The 23,128-nt window shown below is 45.9% G+C and overlaps 1 protein-coding gene across 19 annotated transcripts in view; it reads left to right on the top strand.

Annotated features, from left to right (window-relative positions):
- Window positions 1-23,128, top strand: part of LPIN1 (lipin 1) — a 143,265-nt gene that overhangs the window by 95,951 nt on the left and 24,186 nt on the right. For all 19 annotated transcript variants that reach the window (XM_015111738.3, XM_028831962.2, XM_015111731.3 and 16 more), the window contains 8 exons: window positions 1,880-2,186; window positions 3,500-3,593; window positions 4,550-4,740; window positions 6,755-6,848; window positions 8,053-8,122; window positions 11,529-11,621; window positions 15,072-15,151; window positions 22,917-23,043. In XM_015111738.3, the coding sequence (XP_014967224.3) occupies window positions 1,880-2,186; window positions 3,500-3,593; window positions 4,550-4,740; window positions 6,755-6,848; window positions 8,053-8,122; window positions 11,529-11,621; window positions 15,072-15,151; window positions 22,917-23,043 (1,056 nt within the window). The remainder of the gene's footprint in view (window positions 1-1,879; window positions 2,187-3,499; window positions 3,594-4,549; window positions 4,741-6,754; window positions 6,849-8,052; window positions 8,123-11,528; window positions 11,622-15,071; window positions 15,152-22,916; window positions 23,044-23,128) is intronic.

The raw sequence follows: 23,128 nt of genomic DNA, 5'->3' as shown, positions 1-23,128 counted from the left end.
AGAGCGATGTGGACTCTTGGCCCATTGAAAGAGAAGCTGAGTTGTGAGAACTGGAATCCACATGTTCCTGTGTCCCTCACAGAGAGAGACACCTGGGAGAGCCCTGGGAGAGGGAAAGGCTAATAGAACAGAAATGAAAGATTTCAGCCTGATAGATAAACAAAGTCAGAAAACCTTAAGGTTTTGATTCATCAAGTAAGTATTTCTGGGCCCTCATTGTTGGTGGGACCCTGAATTTGACCGTATGGATATCTCCAAAATACATAGAGAAGTAGCTGAGTGTAGCAGAGAGAATGAGGGCCTGGGAGGCAGCAAGTTATTCTGGGTTTGAGCCCTCACTCCACCACTTGCTAGAAAGGTGACCTTGGGCAAATGAGTAGACTTCCCTGAACCTCAGTGTCTTCATCTGTAAAATTGTGAGAAAATGACAGAATTGTTGGGAGGTTAGAAGAGCTAATGTAGGTATGTGAAGTATCTGGCACTTGTAGGCCCTCTGAATATTTGCATTCTTTCTCCTTGGCTGTGCCACATGCACGCTGAGCCCCAGTTTCCCTATCTTGGAAATGCAGTGGGTTTACATGTAGGTACATAATTGGTTCAGCAAATATGTTTCTAAAAACATGAAATGAACACAGTCTTTTCTTTCAAGAAATTTTACTTGGTATGCTAATGTATTATAAACATCTTGAATTATGTTATTCTATCACAAGCTTTAAAAAATATTGTAAGGTCCTTAGAAGATGCTATCGCCTCTTGCATCCCCAATAAGTGTTGGTGATATGAATGAATGAGTGAGTGAGTGAGTCAGTGAGTGAGTGAATGACTATTGAAAACATTCCTTATAAAGAGTCAAGATGGGCAGCTTTTTGGAGAGTAGTCTGTTGAGGCCAAAGTTGTGGATCCATTTCCTTTCTAGGTTATATTTAGATTTCACAGAAAATGCTGATTTCCCTGTCCAAGCTATGCTGCTGACCCAGCCAACTCTCTTTGCAAGTTGATGTCATTAGTTGCTGGAGAAACAGCATGGAAGTGCAAATCCATCACTTCTTCGGGCAAAATAGTTGTAACCGCAGATTTTCTGTTAGCATTGTTTTCATTTTCCATTGAAGCTGTTTGATCAGATAGAGAAGTGAATACTTTCTCCCCTCTTTTTAGCCCATGAATTGCATTTTGGGTTTTGTTTGAATAAATCTTTTCTGTAACTGGAAATCCCTCTTGCGGTAGAATCAGAAATGCTCATTTCTCACTTATGTGAACCAACCATCACCAAATCTTGACTTACTCACTCATGTTTTGGGAGTAAACTTCATTGAAATATAATACAGAAAAATACAGATTGTAAATGTATAGCTCAATACATTTTCACAGCAGGAACAGATCTGTGCAACGTGCACTCAGACCGAGAAGCAGAGCATGACCAGCAGCGTGGAGACCCCCACTCTTTGCGGTCACTGCTCAGACTGACCCCTCTGCTCCCTGCAAGGGTAAACTTGATCTTAACAGCAGAGATTAGTTTTGCAAGATTCATTCATGTTGTTGGTGTAGCTGTAATTCATTTATTCTCATGGCCACAGAGAATCCCAGTATGTGTGAATAGACTTGTCATCTAACAGTGAGCATTTAGGGTGCCCCTGCCTGTTGGCATTGCTAATCTCACTTCTCTTTGGCAGTTGATGTTTTACAGGAAAGTTCATTTGCTTTGGACCTAATATTCTTGGTTTCCGGACTTTTTGGCAGGTATAGAAATCACCAGGTGATTCCTGAGGCTTAAAAGTCCTTGCCTACTTTTGATTACTTCTTGTTCTCTGTCCAGTTTTCCTGGTTGCCTCTGTGCTGACTTTCTCTTTCTCTCTCTGTCCCTCTCTCCTCTTTGCTCTAGTCTTCTTCTCCACACAAGATGAAAGAGTCCAGCCCATTGAGCACTAGAAAAATTTGTGATAAAAGTCACTTTCAGGCCATTCACAGCGAATCTTCAGACACTTTTAGTGACCAATCGCCAACTCTGGTCGGGGGAGCGCTTTTGGACCAGAACAAGCCTCAGACAGAAATGCAGTTTGTGAATGAAGAAGACCTGGAGACCTTAGGAGCAGCAGCACCACTCTTGCCCATGATCGAGGAGCTCAAACCCCCGTCTGCCAGTGTAGTCCAGACAGCAAACAAGACGGATTCTCCTTCTAGGAAAAAAGGTATGAAGGTTGGGGCTCCCCAGCTGTCTTCCTGTTCATAGTTTGTGCTCACTCTACAAATGACAGGTCCTTTCCAAAGTTCCAAGGAAACTGAGGTAGAAACTGAACTATGACAATGATCATGTTCAGTCTGTGCTCTTCGGAGGAATCTTTTAATTATCAGAATTTAGTCATAGGAAATCAGACATGAAGGAGGCCTTGAGGATCATGTAGCAAACTTCCTCATTTTACACACCGGGGCTGCTGAGACCTGGGAGAGTTAAGTCCTTTTCAGCACACCATGGGACCCATAAATGTGACTTTAATAAAGCTGATTATTAGGTTAATCCTGGCCACCTCTCTTCTTGACCTGTGTTGCTTTCCAACCCCGTACCCACTGTAATTTCTGCATACCATTTATCGTGATTTCAAATGATCATTATTTTATTGATTTATTTTTGCCCAACTCCCCCATAGTCTGAGATCAAGAGTCTTTTCTATCTAACTTACCTTTCTCTCCTTGGCACTTGGCATAGTGGTTGGCACACAGTGGCACTCTGCGTTGCTTTAACGCACTCCTGGCTGTGTGTCAGTATCAACGATGCCAGGCCTGATCTCCATCCACCCAGCAGCTTCGTGTGGTGTTCTAGAATTGTATGGACCAATTACATCATTCTCTGCCAGAAGTAAAGAGGACATTTGAAGTCATCATGCCCAGTGTCTGACAATGCACAGGGTCGGATGCTTTGCCTCGGGGTATTGATGGGGAAGTGCCTAATGAAAGCTTTTATCATTTCATAATAAGTGTAATGAAAATGGTAACAGCCTCAATGCATTGAGTGCTCAGTATACTTCAGGCACTTTACAGGGGAGGAATGAGGCTCAGCAAAGTTAACTAACTTGATCCAGGCCACACGATGGTGGATGACAGCCCTGGTTTGTGGACCTTGGTGGTCTACAGTCATGTTGTACTGCCCACCATTTTCCAGTGGGAAAAGCGCAGGCTGTGGCCTCCAGTGAGGGGCCTCGGTACCTACAAGAGTGACCTCAATCCACTCTTTCTCCAGCATCATCATGGAAGAAGTCCATCAAAACCAGCTTCTCACCCTCAACGGTGCTGTTCCCAAACCTCAAAGTATTTGTCTAAAAAACTCTTGCCATTCAGTTTTACCAGACAAAACAGAACACATTTGGAACTACTGTGGTTCTTAGGAAGTTTGAGTACCTGGGAGCACATCTGCACATAGTGTTTAAATGCTGTTTCTATAGATACAAGGCCATGAGGTCATTTCTAGAAGAGTGGTTTTCTAACTTGAGCCATTCGCCCTTTTTAGATAAACGAAGCCGACATCTTGGTGCTGACGGCGTCTACCTGGATGACCTCACAGACATGGATCCTGAAGTGGCGGCCCTGTATTTCCCCAAAAAGTAAAATTCCTCTTAATTCCTCACATCATTTTCGATAATCTGAATATCATTCTGTGTGAGCCCAGTTTTCCCTTATGTTTGATTAGAAAGTGTGCAAGCCAGCCAGGCGCGGTGGCTCACGCCTGTAATCTCAGCACTTTGGGAGGCTGAGGTGGGTGGATCACTTGAGGTCAGGAGTTTGAGACCACCCTGGCCAACATGGTGAATCCTCGTCTCTATTGAAAATACAAAAATTGGCTGGGTTTTCTGGCAGGCACCTGTAATCCCAGCTACTTGGGAGGCTGAGGCAGGAGGATTGCTTGAACCCAGGAGGCAGAGGTTGCAGTGAGCCGAGATCATGCCACTACATGCCAGCCTGGGCCACAGAGTGAGACTCCATCTCAAAAAAAAAAAAAAAAAAGAGAGGCAGCAGGAGGCTCCCATTGCCTTGTGAAATGCGCCTGCTCTCTCTATGGACATAGGGTGTGGGCACTGGGCAGCGTCCCCACCTCGGGACAGGGGCGCAGGCACCAGACTGCCCTCCCTCTGAAGCCTGAGGTCATGTTGTGCACAGTGGTCATGGTCCACAGCCCAATAAGTGACAGTTGTGCAGCCCTTTCTTCTCCCAGGAGGGTCTCCCGTGATCCTGGGGACCCACCCCCAGTCCGCCTGCGATCTAGGGCAGGGCTGGCGCCTGGAGGGGAAGGGCAGGGAACAGGGAGGACAGCTTACTTCTTCAGTGTATTTTAGGGGGATACAGGGAGATGCAGCTGGCTGAGAAATAATGGTTTTGTCCCCTAAGCTAAGGCATTTAAATGCCTCGTTCCTTGTCGTGGTGCTTTAATAAACATCTGTGCTGAGATGCAGCCGTCTGCAGCTCTGAGGGTGGCCGCGCGCCAGAGCATCACTGGATGGCGATGTGGGACCCTGGACTGGGACAGTCCTCAGCCGGTCTCTGCCGCTTTTCCTCCTTCCAGCGGAGACCCTCCCGGACTCGCAAAACATGCCAGCGACAACGGAGCCCGGTCGGCCAACCAGTCCCCGCAGTCTGTGGGCAGCTCAGGCGTGGACAGTGGCGTGGAGAGCACCTCGGACGGGCTAAGGGACCTCCCTTCCATCGCCATCTCCCTCTGCGGGGGCCTCAGCGACCACCGGGAGATCACGAAAGGTACCGCGGGCCTCGCGCGGGCGCCTTCTGGTGGCCGCCGGTCAGAAGGCCCAGAGGCTTAGGCTTCTCCAAGGAGTGCGTGTCAAGGCGGCTTTTCCCTTGGTTGCGGTTAATGAGAGCACAAATGATAGCACCGAACTCGTAACCCCGATGTTTCTAGCTTGCAGTTAGCCGGCCTCAGAGTTCTGTGGGTCACACATGGCTCAGGCCATCACTATGTGTCCCCTGTGTCCCAGGCGAGCACTGCAGGGACGGCCTCCAGAAGCCTGCAGGCTAGAGGGGGGTGTCAGTCTAATTAAATTAGAGGGCGTTGGCAGCGGGAGAGACGTGTGCCGGCACCTTGGAGCAGGGAGGTCTGAGTTGGTCAGAGGAGGGCTGGGAACTTTTCCCAGCTGGATTCAAAGGGCGTTAATAGGGTGGGCTTAGGTGATTCATTCATAGCACTGCCACATTCATAGCAATGCCCTGCCAGGGCCTCCTGACATTCCATGGCAGGGTGTGCCCAAGCCCCACAGCAGGGCGCAGTCAGCAGTTATCAGCTGATGGGCGCGGGAACTAGACACAGTCACCCTGCACTCCTCCCGCCCCCTCCCCCACTACTTCCTCTTTTCCATCCCCTCGTGGTATTTCTAGCAGGGAAGGGGCCCAGGCTGTATACTTCTTCCCTCTACGTCTCAGGAGCCACCCGCATCTCCCCTTCCACCCAGGGCTGCCATCTGAGACTCCTGCCTCCGCCCTGGTCCCTTCAAGGCTTTGGGAATTTCTTCTTCCACAAAGATTGAGGCCTTTTTGTTCTCACGCCTTTGCCAGCCATTCCTTTGAGAGCGGAAACAAGATTGTGTGCTGGGTCCCGCCAGCTCTGTTTGTTCACTCAGTTTTCCCAGGGCCACGCATTAATGCCCAGCCCCACTGTGTTTCTGAGGTCATGGGGGGTGAGCACACTCTGGACACTGGCGTGAGGAGACCAGTGTCCCATTGAGTCCCCTAGGTGTTCCCTCCGTGATACACATGAGCTGGGGGCATGGGGTGGCAGCACTGACGAGGCCGGGCGCTGTTATCTGAGTGTTATCTCATGGGGCAGGATCTGCAAGTGTCCAGTCCTTACAGGTGAGGCCAGATTGTAAGGAGAGTCCCTGGAGGTCCTGATGAGGGCTCTGAGGGTACATGTCGAGGCCAATCGGGCTGGCATCATGACCCAGGGACTCTTTTCCTGGACAGAGGAGATTCTTAGTGTCTGATGTCTGCTGGGTTTCGGTTTGGTTCAGGGTAAATAGAAGCTCCCAGGGAAGGAGCAGGTGTGGCTCCGGGCCAGGGAGATGGTCAGAACCACGGTCAAGGCTCAAGGTACAGCCCAGCTGCCAGAGCCGGTCAAAGAACTGAGAGCGTCCAGGGCCGAGGTCTGGCCCTCCTGACCCTGCCACCTTCTCCTCTGCTCTGATCCGGGTGCGGCTGCCCCAGCGCGGTGAGAACAGTGCCATTCCTGCTTCCGATTGTGGTGGAGGTGGCCCCATTTTCGAAAGGGCCCTGTGCTTCCTGTTCACGACCTTATCAGTCCCCATGACCACCCTAGGAAGCAGATGTGGTTATTATCCCCATGCTAGAGGAGGGAGCTGGGGGCTGGGAGGTGAACCGCTTGCCCAGGGTCAGCCCAATAATCATGACTTCAGCCAAGGGAGCCTGGCCTCTGTGCCGTGTGTAGCTATGACTCTACCTGTGCAGATGCACGTGCATGCTGTTTTCACCCCTACTCCCTGTGTGAACGTATGTGCCCCAACTAAGGTACACATCCCCCAGCATCCTCAGACTTGCCCTGGCCTCCCTGCATTGCTGCGCAGACACCGCCCTCCAGATAAAATGGCACGGCCTTTACAAATACATTTTATAGGATTGTCTGCACAATTGGAATGCACAAACTCTCAGAAAACACTTGTGAGTGAGCGAATGAAAGGTAGGCCTAATTTTGAGCTGATCTGTCTTTTTCTTTTTCCCTGATCCTCTACAATTGCTGTCACAGATGCATTCCTGGAGCAAGCTGTGTCGTATCAACAGTTTGTGGACAACCCCGCTATTATCGATGACCCCAATCTCGTGGTAAAGATTGGGAGTAAGTAAGTACCTCTCGAAAGTCACTTTGGCGGTAGCATGATACTGTTTCTGTTTCATGTTTTCAAATAGACCTAGACATTAAGCCTTAGAGATATATAAAATCAAGACTTTGCTACATTGCTTTATTATGCCTTCACTGTGGTCAGAGTTCCATATCCATAGAACTGTCAGTACAGCTGATAGGTTCCGATAGCCCTCAGTCCTGTGAGTTTTAGTATTCATCTCTACTAGTTTTTCTTTTTCTTTTTCTTTTTTTTTTTGAGACGAGGTGTAGCTCTGTCTCCCAGGCTGTATGCAGTTGTAGCTCACTGTAGCCTTGAACTTGTGAGCTTAAGAGATCCTCCCACCTTGGCCTCCCAAAGTGCTGGGATTTCAGGTGTGAGCCACTACACCCAGCTCGATGTTCTTATTGAATGGGAATAGTCACACTTTGCAGTACATGGGTATATCAGAGTAGCCTACATCTCTACCCTTTTGAAAAGCTTCATTATCAGCCGGTCGCAGTGGCTCACACCTGTAATCCCAGCACTTTGGGAGGCCGAGGCGGGCTTATCACGAGGTCAGGAGATCGAGACCATCCTGGCTAACACGGTGAAACCCTGTCTCTACATAAAAAAAAACAAAAAATTAGCTGGGCATGGTGGCAGGCACCTGTAGTTCCAGCTACTTGGGAGGCTGAGGCAGGAGAATGGCCTGAACCCGGAAGGTGGAGCTTGCAGTGAGCCGAGATGAAGCCACTGCACTTCAGCCTGGGTGACAGAGCGAGACTCCATCTCACAAAAAAAAAAAAAAGAAAACTTCATTATCTGAGGGCAAGGGATGTACAGTTATTTTTACAGACTGTTAGCAAGCTTTTCTCCCTTAAGCCATGGACGTTTTACACCTAGTTGCCTTTTCCTTAACATGTGGCAAGAAATACACCAAGCACATTGTGGTTTGGTGCCCCAGCTGTACTGTGGGATTTGGGCTGCTGGCATGTCCAACTGTCCGCCCTGCTGGCACGGCTGCTGCTGGGCCCTCACTAGCGGCTGGGGTGAGGTGGACGGGAGCCTCTGCCTGGGGGAGAGGAGGGGGCTAGCAAGAGTATTGAGCTCTTTAAGGACCTCGCTGGGGTCCTGAGCTTTCCTTGACTACTTTATATGACATTGGAAAGGTTTTCAGTCTGAGCCTCGGTTTTTTGACATCTATTTCATTGTTTTGTGTTAGATACTATAATTGGACAACAGCAGCACCCCTCCTCCTGGCAATGCAGGCCTTCCAGAAACCTTTGCCAAAGGTGAGCTTTAACATGAGAAAGAAAAGGGGATGCTAGAAATGATGAATAGCTTAATCTGGGTGATTGGAATTTCACTTTTATTGTGGAAACCACAGAGTTAATTCCACTGTGCTGTTTTGAAGTTCATGAGCATACAGGCCAGGAGTTTCAGATCTCTCTCTTGCACCGTGCACGTGGTTCCCCCTCCTCCTTATCGAGGCAAAACCTGCCAATCATGGACCAAAGATTCCTTTCTCAATATCTGCCGTGCAAGGGGCACAGGTGGAGGCTGAGCAGACGGGTGCCAGGACCTCAGAGCCCAGTGAGGACAAAGGGAGATGAGTGTCACCCTGGAAGGGGTGGAGCAGGCATCGAGGTCAGGCGCAGGTGTCCGTGCCAGTGTCAGGTGCTGCTCAGCCAGGAAGCCGGCCCCATGCCTGATTCTCTGAGGCTGGAGCCAGTACAGGGCCTGGGCAGCTCCCAGTCTGCAGGGGAGAGTAGGTAAGTGGCCGCAGGGAAGAGGTAGGAGGGCAGCCACACCACCTGCCAGCCTGCAGTGTTCTCATCCTCCCCAAAACAATTCACCAGACAGTCAGCCGGGAATTGTTAATTTTCAATGATAGATCTTCCTACTAGATTATACGTTTTTTGCTGCAGAGACTGCCTTAGACTTGTTTGTATCCTTTGTGTGCTTAGCAAGCTTTTGTGTGCCTTAGGATGTTGCAGTCGGTCAGCCAGTTCTAACACTTGAGATTCTTGAAGGTCTAATCGGACTTTGTTGAGTCTAGGCTTGCTTCTTCCTGGGTTTGCGTATGTGTGTGTGTGCCTGTGCCTATGTGTCAGTGTGTGTGCATGTGCGTGTGTGCATATGTGCATGTGTGTGCATTTGCATGTGAGCATGTGCACACGTGTGTGTGGACGTGTGTATGTGTGCATACTTGTGCATGTGTGCATACTTGTGCAGGTGTGTGCGTGTGTGTATGTGCACATGTGTACGTGTGTGTGTCTGTGTGTGTGTGTGTGCATGCGTTGTGTTTTGAGGACTGCAATCTCATGTTGGATGGTGCTTTATCTGTGGGTACCTTTGTGGACTGGGCTGAGGGCATGTTCTCCAGAGTGGTTTTTATTTTGTCCCTGCCATGGTATCCATGGCCTGGGACACATTTTTATGTCACTGTTCTCAACATTTACAAATCCGTAAGAAAAAAGCCCATTGCAATAGCAATATAGCTAAAGGCTTTATTTATTCACTGAAAAAGAAATCCACATGGGCTCTGAAACTTAAATTAGTTCTTGTGATATGCATGCTAAATCTTTTTACAAGTCAGTAACTTTTGACTCTATATATGGCATTTCTCTAATATAGACATTATTTTTAAATGTAGAATTTGCCCATCTTATCTTTTATGGCTGTTGGGTTTTGTATCATGCTTAAAATGGCCCTGCTTCCCCATTTCCAAAACTTGTGAAGATAGGCCTTATATTTTCTTTTTGTGCTTTCTTGTATATGGGGTGTATTTTTACAAGTTTTGGAAATTTTGAAAGATTTTAAAATCTTTCATCCATCTAGATTTTATTTTGAGCTTAATGAGGGAGGTATTGGGAACCAAACCAGTTTTTTTTTTTCCCTAGGAAATTCTTGAATTGGTGAAGATGCTTTTTGTTTTAGGAAACAGAATGACTAAAATGGCTTAAGTAATAATCTCATATGACAACGATCTTGGAGGTTGACAGTTTCAGGCTTGATGAATTTGGGTTAGCTTCTTTGTGATTTTCTCAGCTTTTCCTTGATGGTCACAAGATGACTGCCCTACAGATCATTTCCTCATACCGCCACATCTGAAACGGGAGGGTGGGGCAGCTTGCTCGTATTTCATTGGCCAAAGTTGGTCGCATGATTGCCTCTAAAGCAGTTCTTGGCAAAGCAATGAAATGACAGTGAATGGCTTCAGCCATTGAGGTGCATCCTCTGGAGTTGAGCCAGCCTTCTCCACATGCATTGCAGCCTGATTCTTGAACAGTTTCAGATCTGTCAGCAAGAAAGGGGAGGCAGGTGAGCTGCTCACAGGATCTGACATGGCTACTGAATTATCCCAGGACCGTGTATTAACTAACCCTATCCTCCAGGGTCTGACATGGCTACTGAATTATCCCAGGACCGTGTGTTAACTAACCCTATCCTCCACTCAGAGGCACTTACAACTTCACCTTCTGTTACATTTCTCTGTGAATTTAGATTTATTTCTGGACTTTTGTTTTCTGTTCCTGTGATATGTGTCCTTGTATACCAACACTGCATTCTTTTAGTATATTTAGGTATATTTTAATATCCAGTAGTGCTTATTCTACTTACTACTCTTCTGCCTGAGAATTTTCTAGGCTATCTTTGTTTGTTTTTCAAATGAACATTAGAACAAGTTGTGAAGGACTGAAAATACTCTTGTTTGTTTTTTTCCTTTCTTTGGCTTGCTTGTTTTTTTTTTTTTTTTAAATTGTGGTTTTGTTACATTTATGAGTAGATTTAGGGGAAATAGGTCATTGACAGCTCTATGAATTGTCCTATTTATGAAGTGGATGTGAGTGGTTTGTGTTTTACTGCAGTTGGGTTTTCTTTTGTGTCAGATAGAGATCTTTTAAGCTACATAGTAAATTACTTACCTATCTGTTTCCCTGCACCCTGTTAGACTGAATCTTTCAGCTTAAATCTTTCTTTCGTTACTAGCTGAGGTGTCAGCTACTTGAAAGTTCTGTAAATTGAGGAAGGGACATTACATGACTTTTACCTTGGTCCTGTAATTAACCTCAAGATAGATAGATATTTTGTTCTTTGGAAAAAACGTAGAAAATTATCAATTCATATTTAATCTCCCCATTAAACTCATTTGCCTAAGTTAAACGTATAAATTCTCTTTTTAATACTTGAGATTTTAAATCAGATGTACCTATTAATGTAAATGTTTAGAAATTTACACTTCGTAAAAATCCTATGCGTTTTACCTTTTGTTGAAAACTGTTTTATCCTCTACCCCATATTAATCATTTCATATTTTATTTTATAATCATATTGAGAGTAATAATATCTTAACCAGTTAGCCACTTTAATTTGAAAACTTCCAGTCTTACTAATCACTAATGATTTCTAATGCTTTCTTTTTCTGTTGTTGTTGTTGTGTTGTATTTTATTTGTTGTTTGTTTATTCCTTTAACATCTTCTTAAGTCTTCATGCTTAAGTTACCTTCATGTAATTTTGGACGCCATTAGGTTTTGCTTCTCTAAAATTTTTAACCCACAAATAGTATGTTGTGTTTTCTCTGATTTTTTTTTTTTAAATCTTACTTTAATTTGCATGTATGTTTCTTTTGGTTTGAATGTGCTAAGTTGATCTTTTTTTGTTCCATTATTTATGTTACCATCCATTTAAAACAGGCCACTGTGGAATCTATCATGAGGGATAAAATGCCCAAAAAGGGAGGAAGATGGTGGTTTTCATGGAGGGGAAGAAACACCACGATCAAGGAGGTAAGCCCAGAAGACAAAGAAGTGCTCACACTTAGCAAGTTTTGATTTTGTGTAGTGAGATTGGTTTTCATGTAGTTACATCAGAGAAATGAACATAGGCCCTAGTGCTGAGTTTTCATGAGCCAGCTCTGCCATGAAGTAGGGCTAGGGCTTGCGGAACATGGGGAAGGTGGAGAGGAAGGTCAGGAGCCAGCAGCATAGGCGTCACCCCCTGGCTCTGTAACCGTTAGGAGACTGTGGTCAAGTCACTCCCTCATGGTAAGATTTCGTCATCTATAAAAGAAGGGATTCACCTTGGAAATTCAGTTTCTTAAGAAATTAAATATCTTCCTTCTGCTTCTGGAGACAATTTTTTTCTTTTTCTTTTTCTCCCCTCCCCTCCCCTCTCATCCCCTCCCCTCCTCTCCCCTCCTTTCTTTTTTTGAAATGGGCTCGCTCAGTCACCCAGGCTGGAGTGCAGTGGTGCAATCTCAGCTCACTGCAACTTCTGCCTCCTGGGCTCAAGCAATCCTCCCATCTCAGCCTCTAGAATAGCTGGGATTACAGGCGTGCACCACCACGCATGGCTAAGTTTTGCATTTTTAGCGGAGTTGGGTTTCACCATGTTGCCCAGGCTGGTCTCAAACTCCTGGGCTCAAGTGATCTGCCTCCCTAGGCCTCTGAAAGCATTGACATTACAGGCGTGAGGCACCACGCCTTGCCTGTGAGGACAATTTTAATGAGGTATATATACTTAGAGCAGTTGACTAATTCTCTGAGTCCTTTCACTGAAATGGAATGTCTGAAGGTCCATGGCTTTGGCCTTACTTATGAGTGCCTGTGATTTCTTTAAGATCTTCGTTGCCTTCTCCTCCTATTTCTTGAAGCACTTGCTTCGCTTGGCTCCCAGGCCCCTAAGTCCACCTGGGCCTCCTCCTCCTGGCAGGCTGCTCCCGCTCTGGCTTAGTCACCTCTAGGAGGGTCCTCAAAGCTCATGTTAGGCCACCTTTTCTCCTTTTACTTCTTACTTTTCCCTTCTGCCCATGCGATGACTCCGTTGTTGTCTCCAAACCGGACATTCTTTTCTACTCCACATGCATTTATCAAGTAGCCAACTAAGCAGACATTGTCCTGCGGATGCCTCAAGGTATTTCAAACTTAACACTTCCAGAGTTGAACTCACGGGATTCTTGCGAGTTCTTCCATCACTGGGGCCATAGTCAGAAAATGGCACCACTGTCCATCCGTGGGTGAGATTCATGCTTTTAGCCTCACTCCCACACTAGGTCCTATCAGTTTTCCATCTTAAATACTTACCTGACGTGTCCATGTCTCTCCAGCTCCACTCCCACGAATCTGCACTACCGTCATCTCTCCCAGAGGTGCTTCCAGATGGTCTCTTTGCACCCATCCTCGCCCTTGCTTCTTCATTCTCTGTACTGCGGATGCATTGGTCTCTTTAGGGGACTGCTCCCATTTATGTTGCTTCTTGCTTAAAGCCTTACTGTGGTTCCCCAGGGCTCTTATAATGAAGGCTGGTGTCCTTACCACGACCTACAGTGCTTGTGTGTTCTAGCTCCTGCCTGCCTCTTTAATCTCATCTTTGCTGTTTTCCTCTCCTCTCTGTGCATTAGCTTCAATGGCTGGAGGTACCTTCTACCCTGAGGGCTTTGCACATGCTGTTTTCATCACCCAGTATTCCGTGGACCCCTCTCCCCTGCTTCGCTTAGCTAACTAGCAGATCCAGTAGCCCTTTCTCTGCATGTGAGTCTGGTCTGCTGTCCTCTGCCTGTGAACTCTTCCTCCATAAATGTTGTCATAGTTGATAATTATATAATCACTAGTGTGACTATGTGAGGAACCTTTCCTTTCTGTCTAGACCCAAAACTCCATGAGGCAGAGACCATGTATGGCTCTGATTGCTTTGGTGTTCTTGGCCCCCATATTGGACCCAGAGTAGGGGTTCAGCAAACATTTGTTGAGGGTGTGCTGATTTCTCTCGGAAAGTAGTATGAAGAAGCCACAGGGACAACAGTCAAATTGGTTATTTTAATCCTAAACTGCCATGAACTCTATGTATGCCATTAGTTGAAAGGGAAAACATTTGCTGGAAGAGTTTTATCAAGATATAGTTGTTCTTTGACGTTTTCTGTTAGCATATCTGAGGTCTTCCTATCAGTTTTACTGATCTCCAAGGGCTACAGACAAATGAGTGCAAATATATATGCTTTATACTAGAGGCCGTAAAGCATGAAGGGCCTCTCTAGTTTTCTTACTAGAGAGCAGAATGTTCTAGAATTTAAGGTGGAAGTATATTTCAGTGACTTCTTTGTAGAATATCCAAATTCTCACCAGTTTGAATTAAGTGGAGTGCTGCTATAAAGTAAGGAACAATTATGAAATTAAGTGTTTCTTTAAAAATCTAAAACATACTTATTTCAGTTAGATATATATTTGGGAAATAGCCTAAGAAGAAATTGCTAATAGTGGTGGCTAAGTCACATGATAATAGATAAAACATAACTGGACACATTATATCAATGATTTGTGTGCTTATTAAAAAACCTAAAGGATATTTGAAATTAGTTCATGCTAATCATATGTTAAGACAGTCACCCTATTATGTTGTTTGTATTGTTCATTTTCTTTATTAAAGGACCGTAGTAGAAATTGTTAACCTATCTCCTGATGAAACGAGCACGGATAAAGAGATTTAGTCATTTACCCCTGGTCCCTTGGCATTTCTCTCTGGTCTCTTCTGTCCATAGGGCCATTGCCCATCTCCGTCCTCCCTCGCCTGCTGCGTGCCTAGCTTTGTGTTTCAGACACAGAGTCTCCTTTAGTCCTCATAGCAGTGTTAGGAGATGGAGAATATCACCCCTGTTTCACAGATGAGGAAGCGAAGTTCTGAACAGTTGAATGACTTGCCCAAAGTTTGTAAGCAAGAGAGACAAGACTGGGCCCAGGTGTTCTCTTAGAAATCCAAGGTTCTTTCCAGTACACCAACAGAGGATATTCTATTAAGAGTATGTGATCTTGGAAAAGAAGAAAATGCTTTCACATCTTCCCCAGACAAAATATACTATGAAAATATTTTCAAGCATTTCTATCAGCAATTTCAAGAAAATATTTTGAAAGGCCCCCAGAATCCAAGCAGCCCTTGATCAAGCATTTGCATAAGCTACAGTGATGATGGAGTTTGGTTTGGTGCCACAAACACTCACAGATAACAGACTCATTTCTGTCAAAAATATTTCTTGGTTTAATCGTATACTTCTTAGCAAAGGAGCGATCAGGACCACTGAAATAAACACAGCCAGAGCCTCCTGGGGCGATCGCTAGGGTGGGCGTCCTTGGGGAAGGGTCTACCTTCAGGGATCCTGCATTAAGGAAGCCCATGGGAAAACACCAGCTGCCTGCAAGCCCCTTCTCTGTGGTACTTCTGTGACTCTTTCTTTTCTCCTTCTCTAGGAGAGTAAGCCAGAGCAGTGCTTGGCTGGCAACGGACATAGCACCGGAGAGCAACCACCGCAGCTCAGCATGGCCACCAGGTGCGGTAGGAGGCTTCTTGGGATGTTGCAGCGTCCAAGTTCATGGCACATGCCGCCTGGATGCCCCTAGGGTTCACACGGTTCCAACTCTGGCTCTGTGATTCACTTGGTGACCTGGAGCAATTTATTTAACTTGGTTTTCCCATGAGCAAAATGGATGCAGTTGCTCCCTTAGATAGCTAATCTGCAAAATAAATGTGAGCCTTAAGTGAGATAATATAACTAGAGCATTTCGCATGGTCCTGGCGTGTGATTGCCCTTTATACAAAGATGATGATGATGATGACAATAATGACAATAATAACAGTGAGAATAATATCAGTGATGACAGTAACAAATAACAGCCCTAACGATAACATGGAAATAAGTTTCACTTCTGAAGGAACTTGCCTTTCTCTGCAATTTAAATGCTGACCAGGACTTATGTTGATACTTTTAACGTGGATTCATATTCACTTGACGTAGGAGAGGTTAGATTTTGATGATACTGATCAGTATTTGTGGTTTGTCTTCAGGTTAATCTCTTTGTATGGGGTTGGAGGTGACTCTGAGGACAGTCCAATTATACACTAATTATGATGCAGGTATCATATACTGACACTGGATGATTTGCTCTGTACCATCTTTTACTTATTACTTCATGTTTACAGTATTTCCGTGCTTAAGAAATCCAGGATTCCATTTCTTATTTAGCAGACAGAAAGTGCTAACAGATTAATTGGGGCCAGATCCACATCTTACTCGTTGTTGTATCTTGGAGGCCACTGCCCCGCAGAGCAGCCTTTCCAAAGTGTTGCTCAACCACCACTGAACCACTGAGGATTTCTCCATGTGGTGTTGATTTATGGGAGAGGCAGGCGTGGATTTCCATTCCTCTGAATCCTGGCCATGGCTCTGCGTCTTAAACAATTTTACATCTAGGAGTCTTTACTACAAACAGAAACCCACGTGGGAGGCAGGTAGGAAACGATCTGATTTCTTTATTGTTCTCTGTGGAGAAGAACAGGGTGGAGACGAGTCTGTGGGACCTGGCAGGGCTGAGTTTGAATGTGCCTGTGAATGGCCTGGCTCGCTCTCGCTTGGGATGCTCTTGAAGGGGAATGTTTCCGTTTCCCCTGGTGGTGTCCCAGGTGCCTCCTCGCTGACCCACCCCTGGTCTGTGCTTCGCAGGCACAAGAAAGAATGGGAAGGCACCAGGGTCTCGACATTTCCCAGCTGGGAATTCTGAGTTTCGCTGTGAGTGCGCTTGGAAGGGAAAAGGCAGGTGTGTTGAGGATGGAGCCCAGGCCAAGAACGTGCCACCCTCTGAGTGATCCGTCAAGCAGCCAGCATGGAAACCAGACATTTTTAAAATAAGTGGTTGTTTACTCCGCAAGCTGTAGCGGAAGCAGCCGACTTTAGAGTCAGGTGGGTCTGGTTTGGAATTCCAGCTGTGCTCCTTGGTAACCACTGGACCTCGGGCAAGCTCCCTGACACATCTGAGCAAAGATGCCAGTGCCACCGTCGGTGCCCAGACAGGCTGGGATGGAGCTGACCTGGAGGCTGCGTGGAGGCACGCTACCCCGAAAGAGGCACACAAAGAAAGATGCAAAACTGGGTGCTCTCAGCAACTTAAACCAACTTAAATAGCTACACTAGAAATGCCTCATTTTCCTGGAATTCATTTTAATAACCTTCTCTGTCTTGGCAATAATTTCTAAACACAAGAGGTAGTACAGAGCAGGATGTAGAGCAGGGACCTTGTCCAACAGCCTTCAGTGTGATCTTTGGCAAATTAATCCACCTCTCAGCGTCTCCATCTGTGAAATGGGATTAAGAGTAACACCGATGCAGTAGACCACATCTCACTGGGTCTTTGCGGCAACTTCATGAGAAAATGATCCAGAGTGCAGAAACCGATCGGGGAGGGTGGCTGTGTGGTCACCTGGAGGACACGCGTTCAGTCCCAAACCATAGAGTTTCAAGTATTTTAAAATATACTCTGAGGGCTAAATGCGAGATGTCTGCCAAGTCCTTCCCGCCCTCTGGCAGTGCCCAAGGCTGTGGGAGCTCACCTCTTGCATTAGCATGACCTGGATGTGAGACATGGAGTCAAAGGAGATCATTTAGGAACTTTAAAATTTATTGACTGTCCTATTGGATTTCACACTTGCATGGGGATTGTGCCCCTTCGTTTTGGCCAATTTGTCCCATTGGAAACAGGTATATTTACCCAGTGCCTGTACCCCCATTGTTCTAGGAAGTAACTCACTTGCTTTTGATTTTACTGGCTCATAGGCAGAGGGGACCTGTCTCAGATGAGACTTTGAACTGTAGACTTTGAGTTAATGCTGAAATGAGTTAAGACTTGGGGGGACTGGGCCGGGCACGGTGGCTCACGCCTATAATTCCAGCACTTTGGGAGGCCGAGGCGGGCAGATCACCTGAGGTCAGAAGTTCGAGACCAGCCTGGCCAACATGGTGAAACCCCGTCTCTACTAAAAATATAAAAATCAGCCGGGCATGGTGGCATGCGTCTGTAATTCCAGCTACTTGGGGATACTGAGACAGAAGAATCGCTTGAACCCAGGAGGCAGAGGTCACTGCAGTGAGCCAAGATCGTGCTACTGCACTCCAGCCTGGGTGACAGAGGAAGACTCCATCTGAAGAAAAAAAAAAAGACTTTGGGGGACCTGTTGGGAAGGCATGATTGGTTTTGAAATGTGAAAAGATGAGATTTGGGAGGGTCTAGGGGCAGAATGATATGCTTTGGTTCTGTTTCCCCACCCAAATGTCCCAAATTTGAATTATAATCCCCAAATCCCCACGTGTCAGGGGTGGGATCGGGTGGAGCGAATTGGATCAGGGGGGCCGTTTCTCCCATGCTGTTGTTCTCGTGATGATGATTGAGTCTCGTGCGATCTGATGGTTTTACAAGCATCTGGCATTTCCCCTGCTTGCACTCACTCCGTCCTGCTGCCCTGTGAAGAAGGTGCCTGCTATTCCTTTGCCTTCCGTCATGATTGTAAGTTTCCTGAGGCCTCCCCAGCCATGTGGAACTGTGATTCAATTAATACCTCTTTTCTTTATACATTACCCAGTCATGGAGCAGTGTGAGAACAGACTAATATAGCCAGTCTTAGACCTAGGGGAAGATGGGCCTGAGGGTCAGAGTTAGGTTTACAAGGGAAGGAAGAGGACAGCCACTGGGAGGGGCCCATACACAGCGGGCACAGTGGCATCGCTGGTGCCAGCACTGCTCTTACTCTCACTCCGTCTAGCCATAGCAGGCAGGACCCCAGGAGAGTGGGGAGAGCAGCGAGATACTTCTGCAGCTCTTCCCAAGTTGGAACCTCAGCTCTTGCAGTTTACTTGGGGTGTCACGGATTTTTCTCACTGTCTGATACAATCATATTCAAATGTGGGCAAAAAATGCTTTTCCCCGTCAAATAGAAACAGCTGGACCATTCGCTATTCTGAGTTAGTCACACTATGGTTCGTCATCAAACCTGAAAAATTAAGAATTGGTTCTTGTGAAAAAGAAAGATTTTGAAAAGAATATAAAGTTCTCTTGAAAAATGTAAACGTTTTAATTTGTACTGGCATCTCAGACTTTGAGTCTCCTTATTAGAGTCATGCAGTTGACTAAAAAAAAAAAAAAGGTGTCAGAATGTTTTCCTAATTGACAGACTTGATTGACGTAACAGTCCCCGAAGTCCCATAATTGAGCAAACAGCTTGTCACCATACAAATAATTAAAATACCGTTTGAAAAACGTACACTGACAAGTGCTAACTTAGATGTTGTTCACAGCTACTCTTCTGTGCACACATTTTCAAATGACATGAGCCCTTTTGTTTTGTTTTGTTGCTTCTTGCAGATACTGTAAAGCAAGCAACATTTAATGAGCCATTGTAAGGGGTGGGGTGGGGGCCTCCGAAAAGGAGACATTTTATTCTGTGCAGGGTGGCGCAATCTGGGACGTGGCAGCCGCAAATGACCGTGTACTTGCCCTAAGCCGAAACCACCAACAGCCAACTGCACATCTCGCATTTTAGTCTTTGTATCTGTGTTTTCCTTTCTGTGTTCCTTCAAACATGGCATGCTGCACAAATTTAGTGGGGTTTTTTTTTTTTTTTTTTTTTTTTTTTTAAAAGCAGCAGATGGAAATCACAGCCATTCCGCCTTGCCTCCTCATCCCGCCGGCAGAGGTACACATCAATCTGTTGTCACCAAGAGCTTTGCTTCACATTTGGATCTCATTTCACTCCAAACTGTTTGGTTGGAACATAAACATTTTCCCATTCAATGAGGGGCCTGTAGCCTCTTTCTTCTTCTGCTTGACAAGGAAATCTGCACCGCCCCCGTCCCTAGCAGCATTTGCCAGGCTGTACTGGCTCCAGGACCACATCTACACTGTCCGAAAACCTCCAGGTTGTTGGTTCAGAAGAGCCAGCCTAGTTCAGAGTCTGTAGGTGTCAGAACTGGAAGGGACTTTGGTCGGACCAGGTCATTTTACAGAGGAACCCACTGAGGCCCAGGGAGGAATGTTTTAGGATACGGCCTTTGCTGGGGCTTATGTCTGGGTCTCCCGGTCCAGGTCTCTGCAGCCTGTTGCCTGCCTGCATCCTGAAGTTTTGAGTGGATGTGGTTCAGTTGTTCCTCTGCATTTTCAGATAAGAAATCAAGGCTAAACGATGAAGAAGTGATTTCTCCAAGGTAATACAGCCTGAAGTTACCAAGGGCTGGAAATCTGTGTGTTTCAGAGTCTAACTGCTGTGCCATCTCCACGCTACCTAGAATCAGAATCAGCCCCCAGTGTCGTGGCATTGTTCCATCCACGTGTAGCTTAGCTCCGCCACAGACCAACCACAGTTCTAGCCGATGCTCTGTTCTCCTTCAACTCAGCCTCCTGTTGCCATGGCGTATTCCCCCAGGACTCTGTCCCAGTGATCTCTAAATCTTTGTCTTCAGCCCAGGTCTCTGTGTTGTGATTTAGACACAAGCGCTGTGTGAGTAGGAATAGGTTATTTGCTGTGCCATTGATGCGTGGCATGGTATGCTTGAGTGTTGGTTGAACGAGCTCTGGGCCAGCAGCCCGAAGCCCACAGACCTCCCTTTCCTGGGGCCCAGGGAGCAGGTGCTTAGGCAGGGCCTGCTCATTCTAGGACTGGAAGGAGCCAGGTCTCCACACAAGTGTGTTAGAAACACCACAGAAGTGAGGGTGCTGTGGAACGCTGTCCTCCTTCACGTCTCCCCAGTATTGGGCAGTACTGGGTTGTAGGGATCTCTTTTTTTTCTTTTTTGAGACAGGATCTTACCCTGTCACCCAGGCTGGAGTGCAGTGGCGCATTCTTGGCTTACTGCAACCTCTGCCTCCTGGGTTCAAGTGATTCTCTTGCCTCAGCCTCCCAAGTAGCTGGGACTACAGGCATGCGCCACCATGCCCAGCTAATTTTTTAATTTTTTGTAGAGATGGGTTTTGCCGTGTCGGTGAGGCTGGGAATCACTTCTCAAATGAACACGTATGGGGTCCGAAAGCTGTAGGTTGCATAGGAGATCTTAAGGGAGGCAAGGGCGGGGGAAACAGGAGGCAGTAGGATGAGAGGAAGTTAGCACTGAGAGGAGAGAGTTTATTGACATAAAAAGATAAGACACACACTGGTACATCTTCTCTTGTGAAATTCAGATCCTTTGCCCACTTTTAAATGGGGTTATTGGTTTCTCTGCTGTTGAGTTGTTTGAGTTCCTTGTATGTTCAGGGTATCAGCCCCTTGTTGAATGAGGAGTTTGCACATGTCTTCTCCATTTAACGGGTTGTCTCTTTGCTCTGTTGATTGTTTCCTTTGCTGGGCAGTAGCTGTTGAATGTGATATAGTCCCATTTGCTCAACATCACTAATCAGGAAAGTGCAAATCAAAACCACAGTGAGATAGCATCTCACCCCAGTTAGCATGGCTACTATCAAAAACACAAAAAGTAACAAATGCTCCGAAGGATATGGAGAGAAGGGAACTCTTAAACACTGTTGGTGGGAATGTGAATTAGTACAGCTATTATGGGAAAACAGTAGGAGATTTCTTAGAAAACTAAAAATAGAACTACCATACAATCCAGCAATCCTGCTACTGAGTTATTTATCCAAAGGAAGGGAAATCAGGATGTCAAAGGGATGCCTGCACCCCCATGTTTATCACAGCACTATTCACAGGAGTTGAAATATGGAACCAAGCTAAGTGTCCATCGATGGATAAATGGATGAAGAAAAATGTGATACATATACACAGTGGAGTACTATTCAGACATAAAAAAGAATAAATCCTGTCATTTGTGGCAACATAGGTGGAATTGGAGGTCATCATGTTAAGTGAAATAAGCCAGGCACAGAAAAACAAATATCACGTGTTCTTACGCATATGTGGGAGCTGAAAATGTTGATCTCATGGAGGTAGAGGGTAGAATGGTGGTTACCAGACCTGGGAACGGTAGAGGGGAGAGGCGCATGAAGAGAGGTTGGTTAATGGGTACAAACATACAGTTAGATGAAAAGAATAAGTTTTGGCGTTTGATGGCATAGAATGATTATAGTTAACAGTAATTATAAATTTCAAAATAGCTAAAAGAGAAGATTTGGAATGTTTTCAACACAAAGAAATGATAACAGTTTGGGGTGATGGATATGCTGATTACCCTGGTTTGATCAGGGTATGCATGATATTTTGATAAATGCAAATGTATGCATTTATCAGAATATTACAGGTACCCCATAAATATGTACAATTAATATGTCAATAGAAAAATAAAAAATAAAAAAAACAGTTAAAAAAAATGAGCTGGAGCTCTGTGTATACGCTAACCTTGCCAAGAGGAAGGTGCTGAGCCAGAAGCTTTGTAGGAAGGCAAAGTACCGGAGGGCTTGGGATGTGCTGCTTTCAGGGCCACTCAGCCTTTTCCATTTAGTCTAAGGCATTTACTAAGCGCTTCATATAGCATTGAGGCATTTTCAAAGATAGTGGTCCTGGAAGGCAGAGCTAATACTACTGGGTTGGGGATTATGTCATAGCAGGATTTTCACTGAGTCAACAGCTAATTACAGATATACTTTATGTGAACTATTTAAAGAAAACGAGCCTGATTCCCACCCTGCACCTCCCAGCTCCCCACTGAACAAAAAAGTCTAGAGGAGTTAGGGACACTGACCTGTATATTCTGAGCAGGGAAGTAAGGCATATTCCTTGCTCATGGGATGACCCTCTGGGGGATCCTGCGGGGTAGAATTGGTGATTCTTCCTTGCTTTCACTGGCACCTGTTCGTAAGTCCTAGAAAGTCCCTAATTCCTTGGAGTTGTATATTTGGCAAACTTTATACAGGGAACTGACGGATGAGTTTGGACTTGTAGAAACTTGGACTCCAAGCGCTTGGCCTGCAGTCACAGATAGGAAGAGAAGAGAGACCGAGAAGACAGTTAGCATCTTTCTAGGCCAAGAGGGAGTTTAACCCTGCTTGTCATGAATAGGAACCTGTTGGCTTAAAATAGTGATTGTAGCTCATCAATAGGCAAGTGAATGAGGAGAGGCAGCCCCCACATGTGTAATGCAAGAGATGCATGAATGGGGATGTAGTGAGAGTTCATTGATAAATTTAGCATCTTATGGTAAATGATCACCCAAGAGACGGGACTCAGGAGAGACTGGATTGACTTAGTCATTGATTAAAGGCTAATGCATTTTTTGTGGCTACCCAGATGCATTTTCTAATTGGTGATGACATCACTGTGTGTTCCAGAGTAAAGCATGAATCATCCTCCAGTGATGAGGAGCGCGCAGCTGCCAAGCCATCAAACTCAGGCCACCTCCCTCTTCTGCCTAACGTCAGCTACAAGAAGACTCTCCGGCTGACTTCCGAGCAGCTTGTGAGTCTCCCATGTTTGCCGTGGCTGTGTTGTAAGCACATGAGGTTTCTGCAGACTCCTAAGGCTGTGTGATGGTTGGGATGTG

This window comes from Macaca mulatta, chromosome 13 (assembly GCF_049350105.2).
Source record: "Macaca mulatta isolate MMU2019108-1 chromosome 13, T2T-MMU8v2.0, whole genome shotgun sequence".
NCBI lineage: Eukaryota > Metazoa > Chordata > Mammalia > Primates > Cercopithecidae > Macaca > Macaca mulatta.
This window is presented reverse-complemented; position numbering and strand designations above follow the sequence as displayed.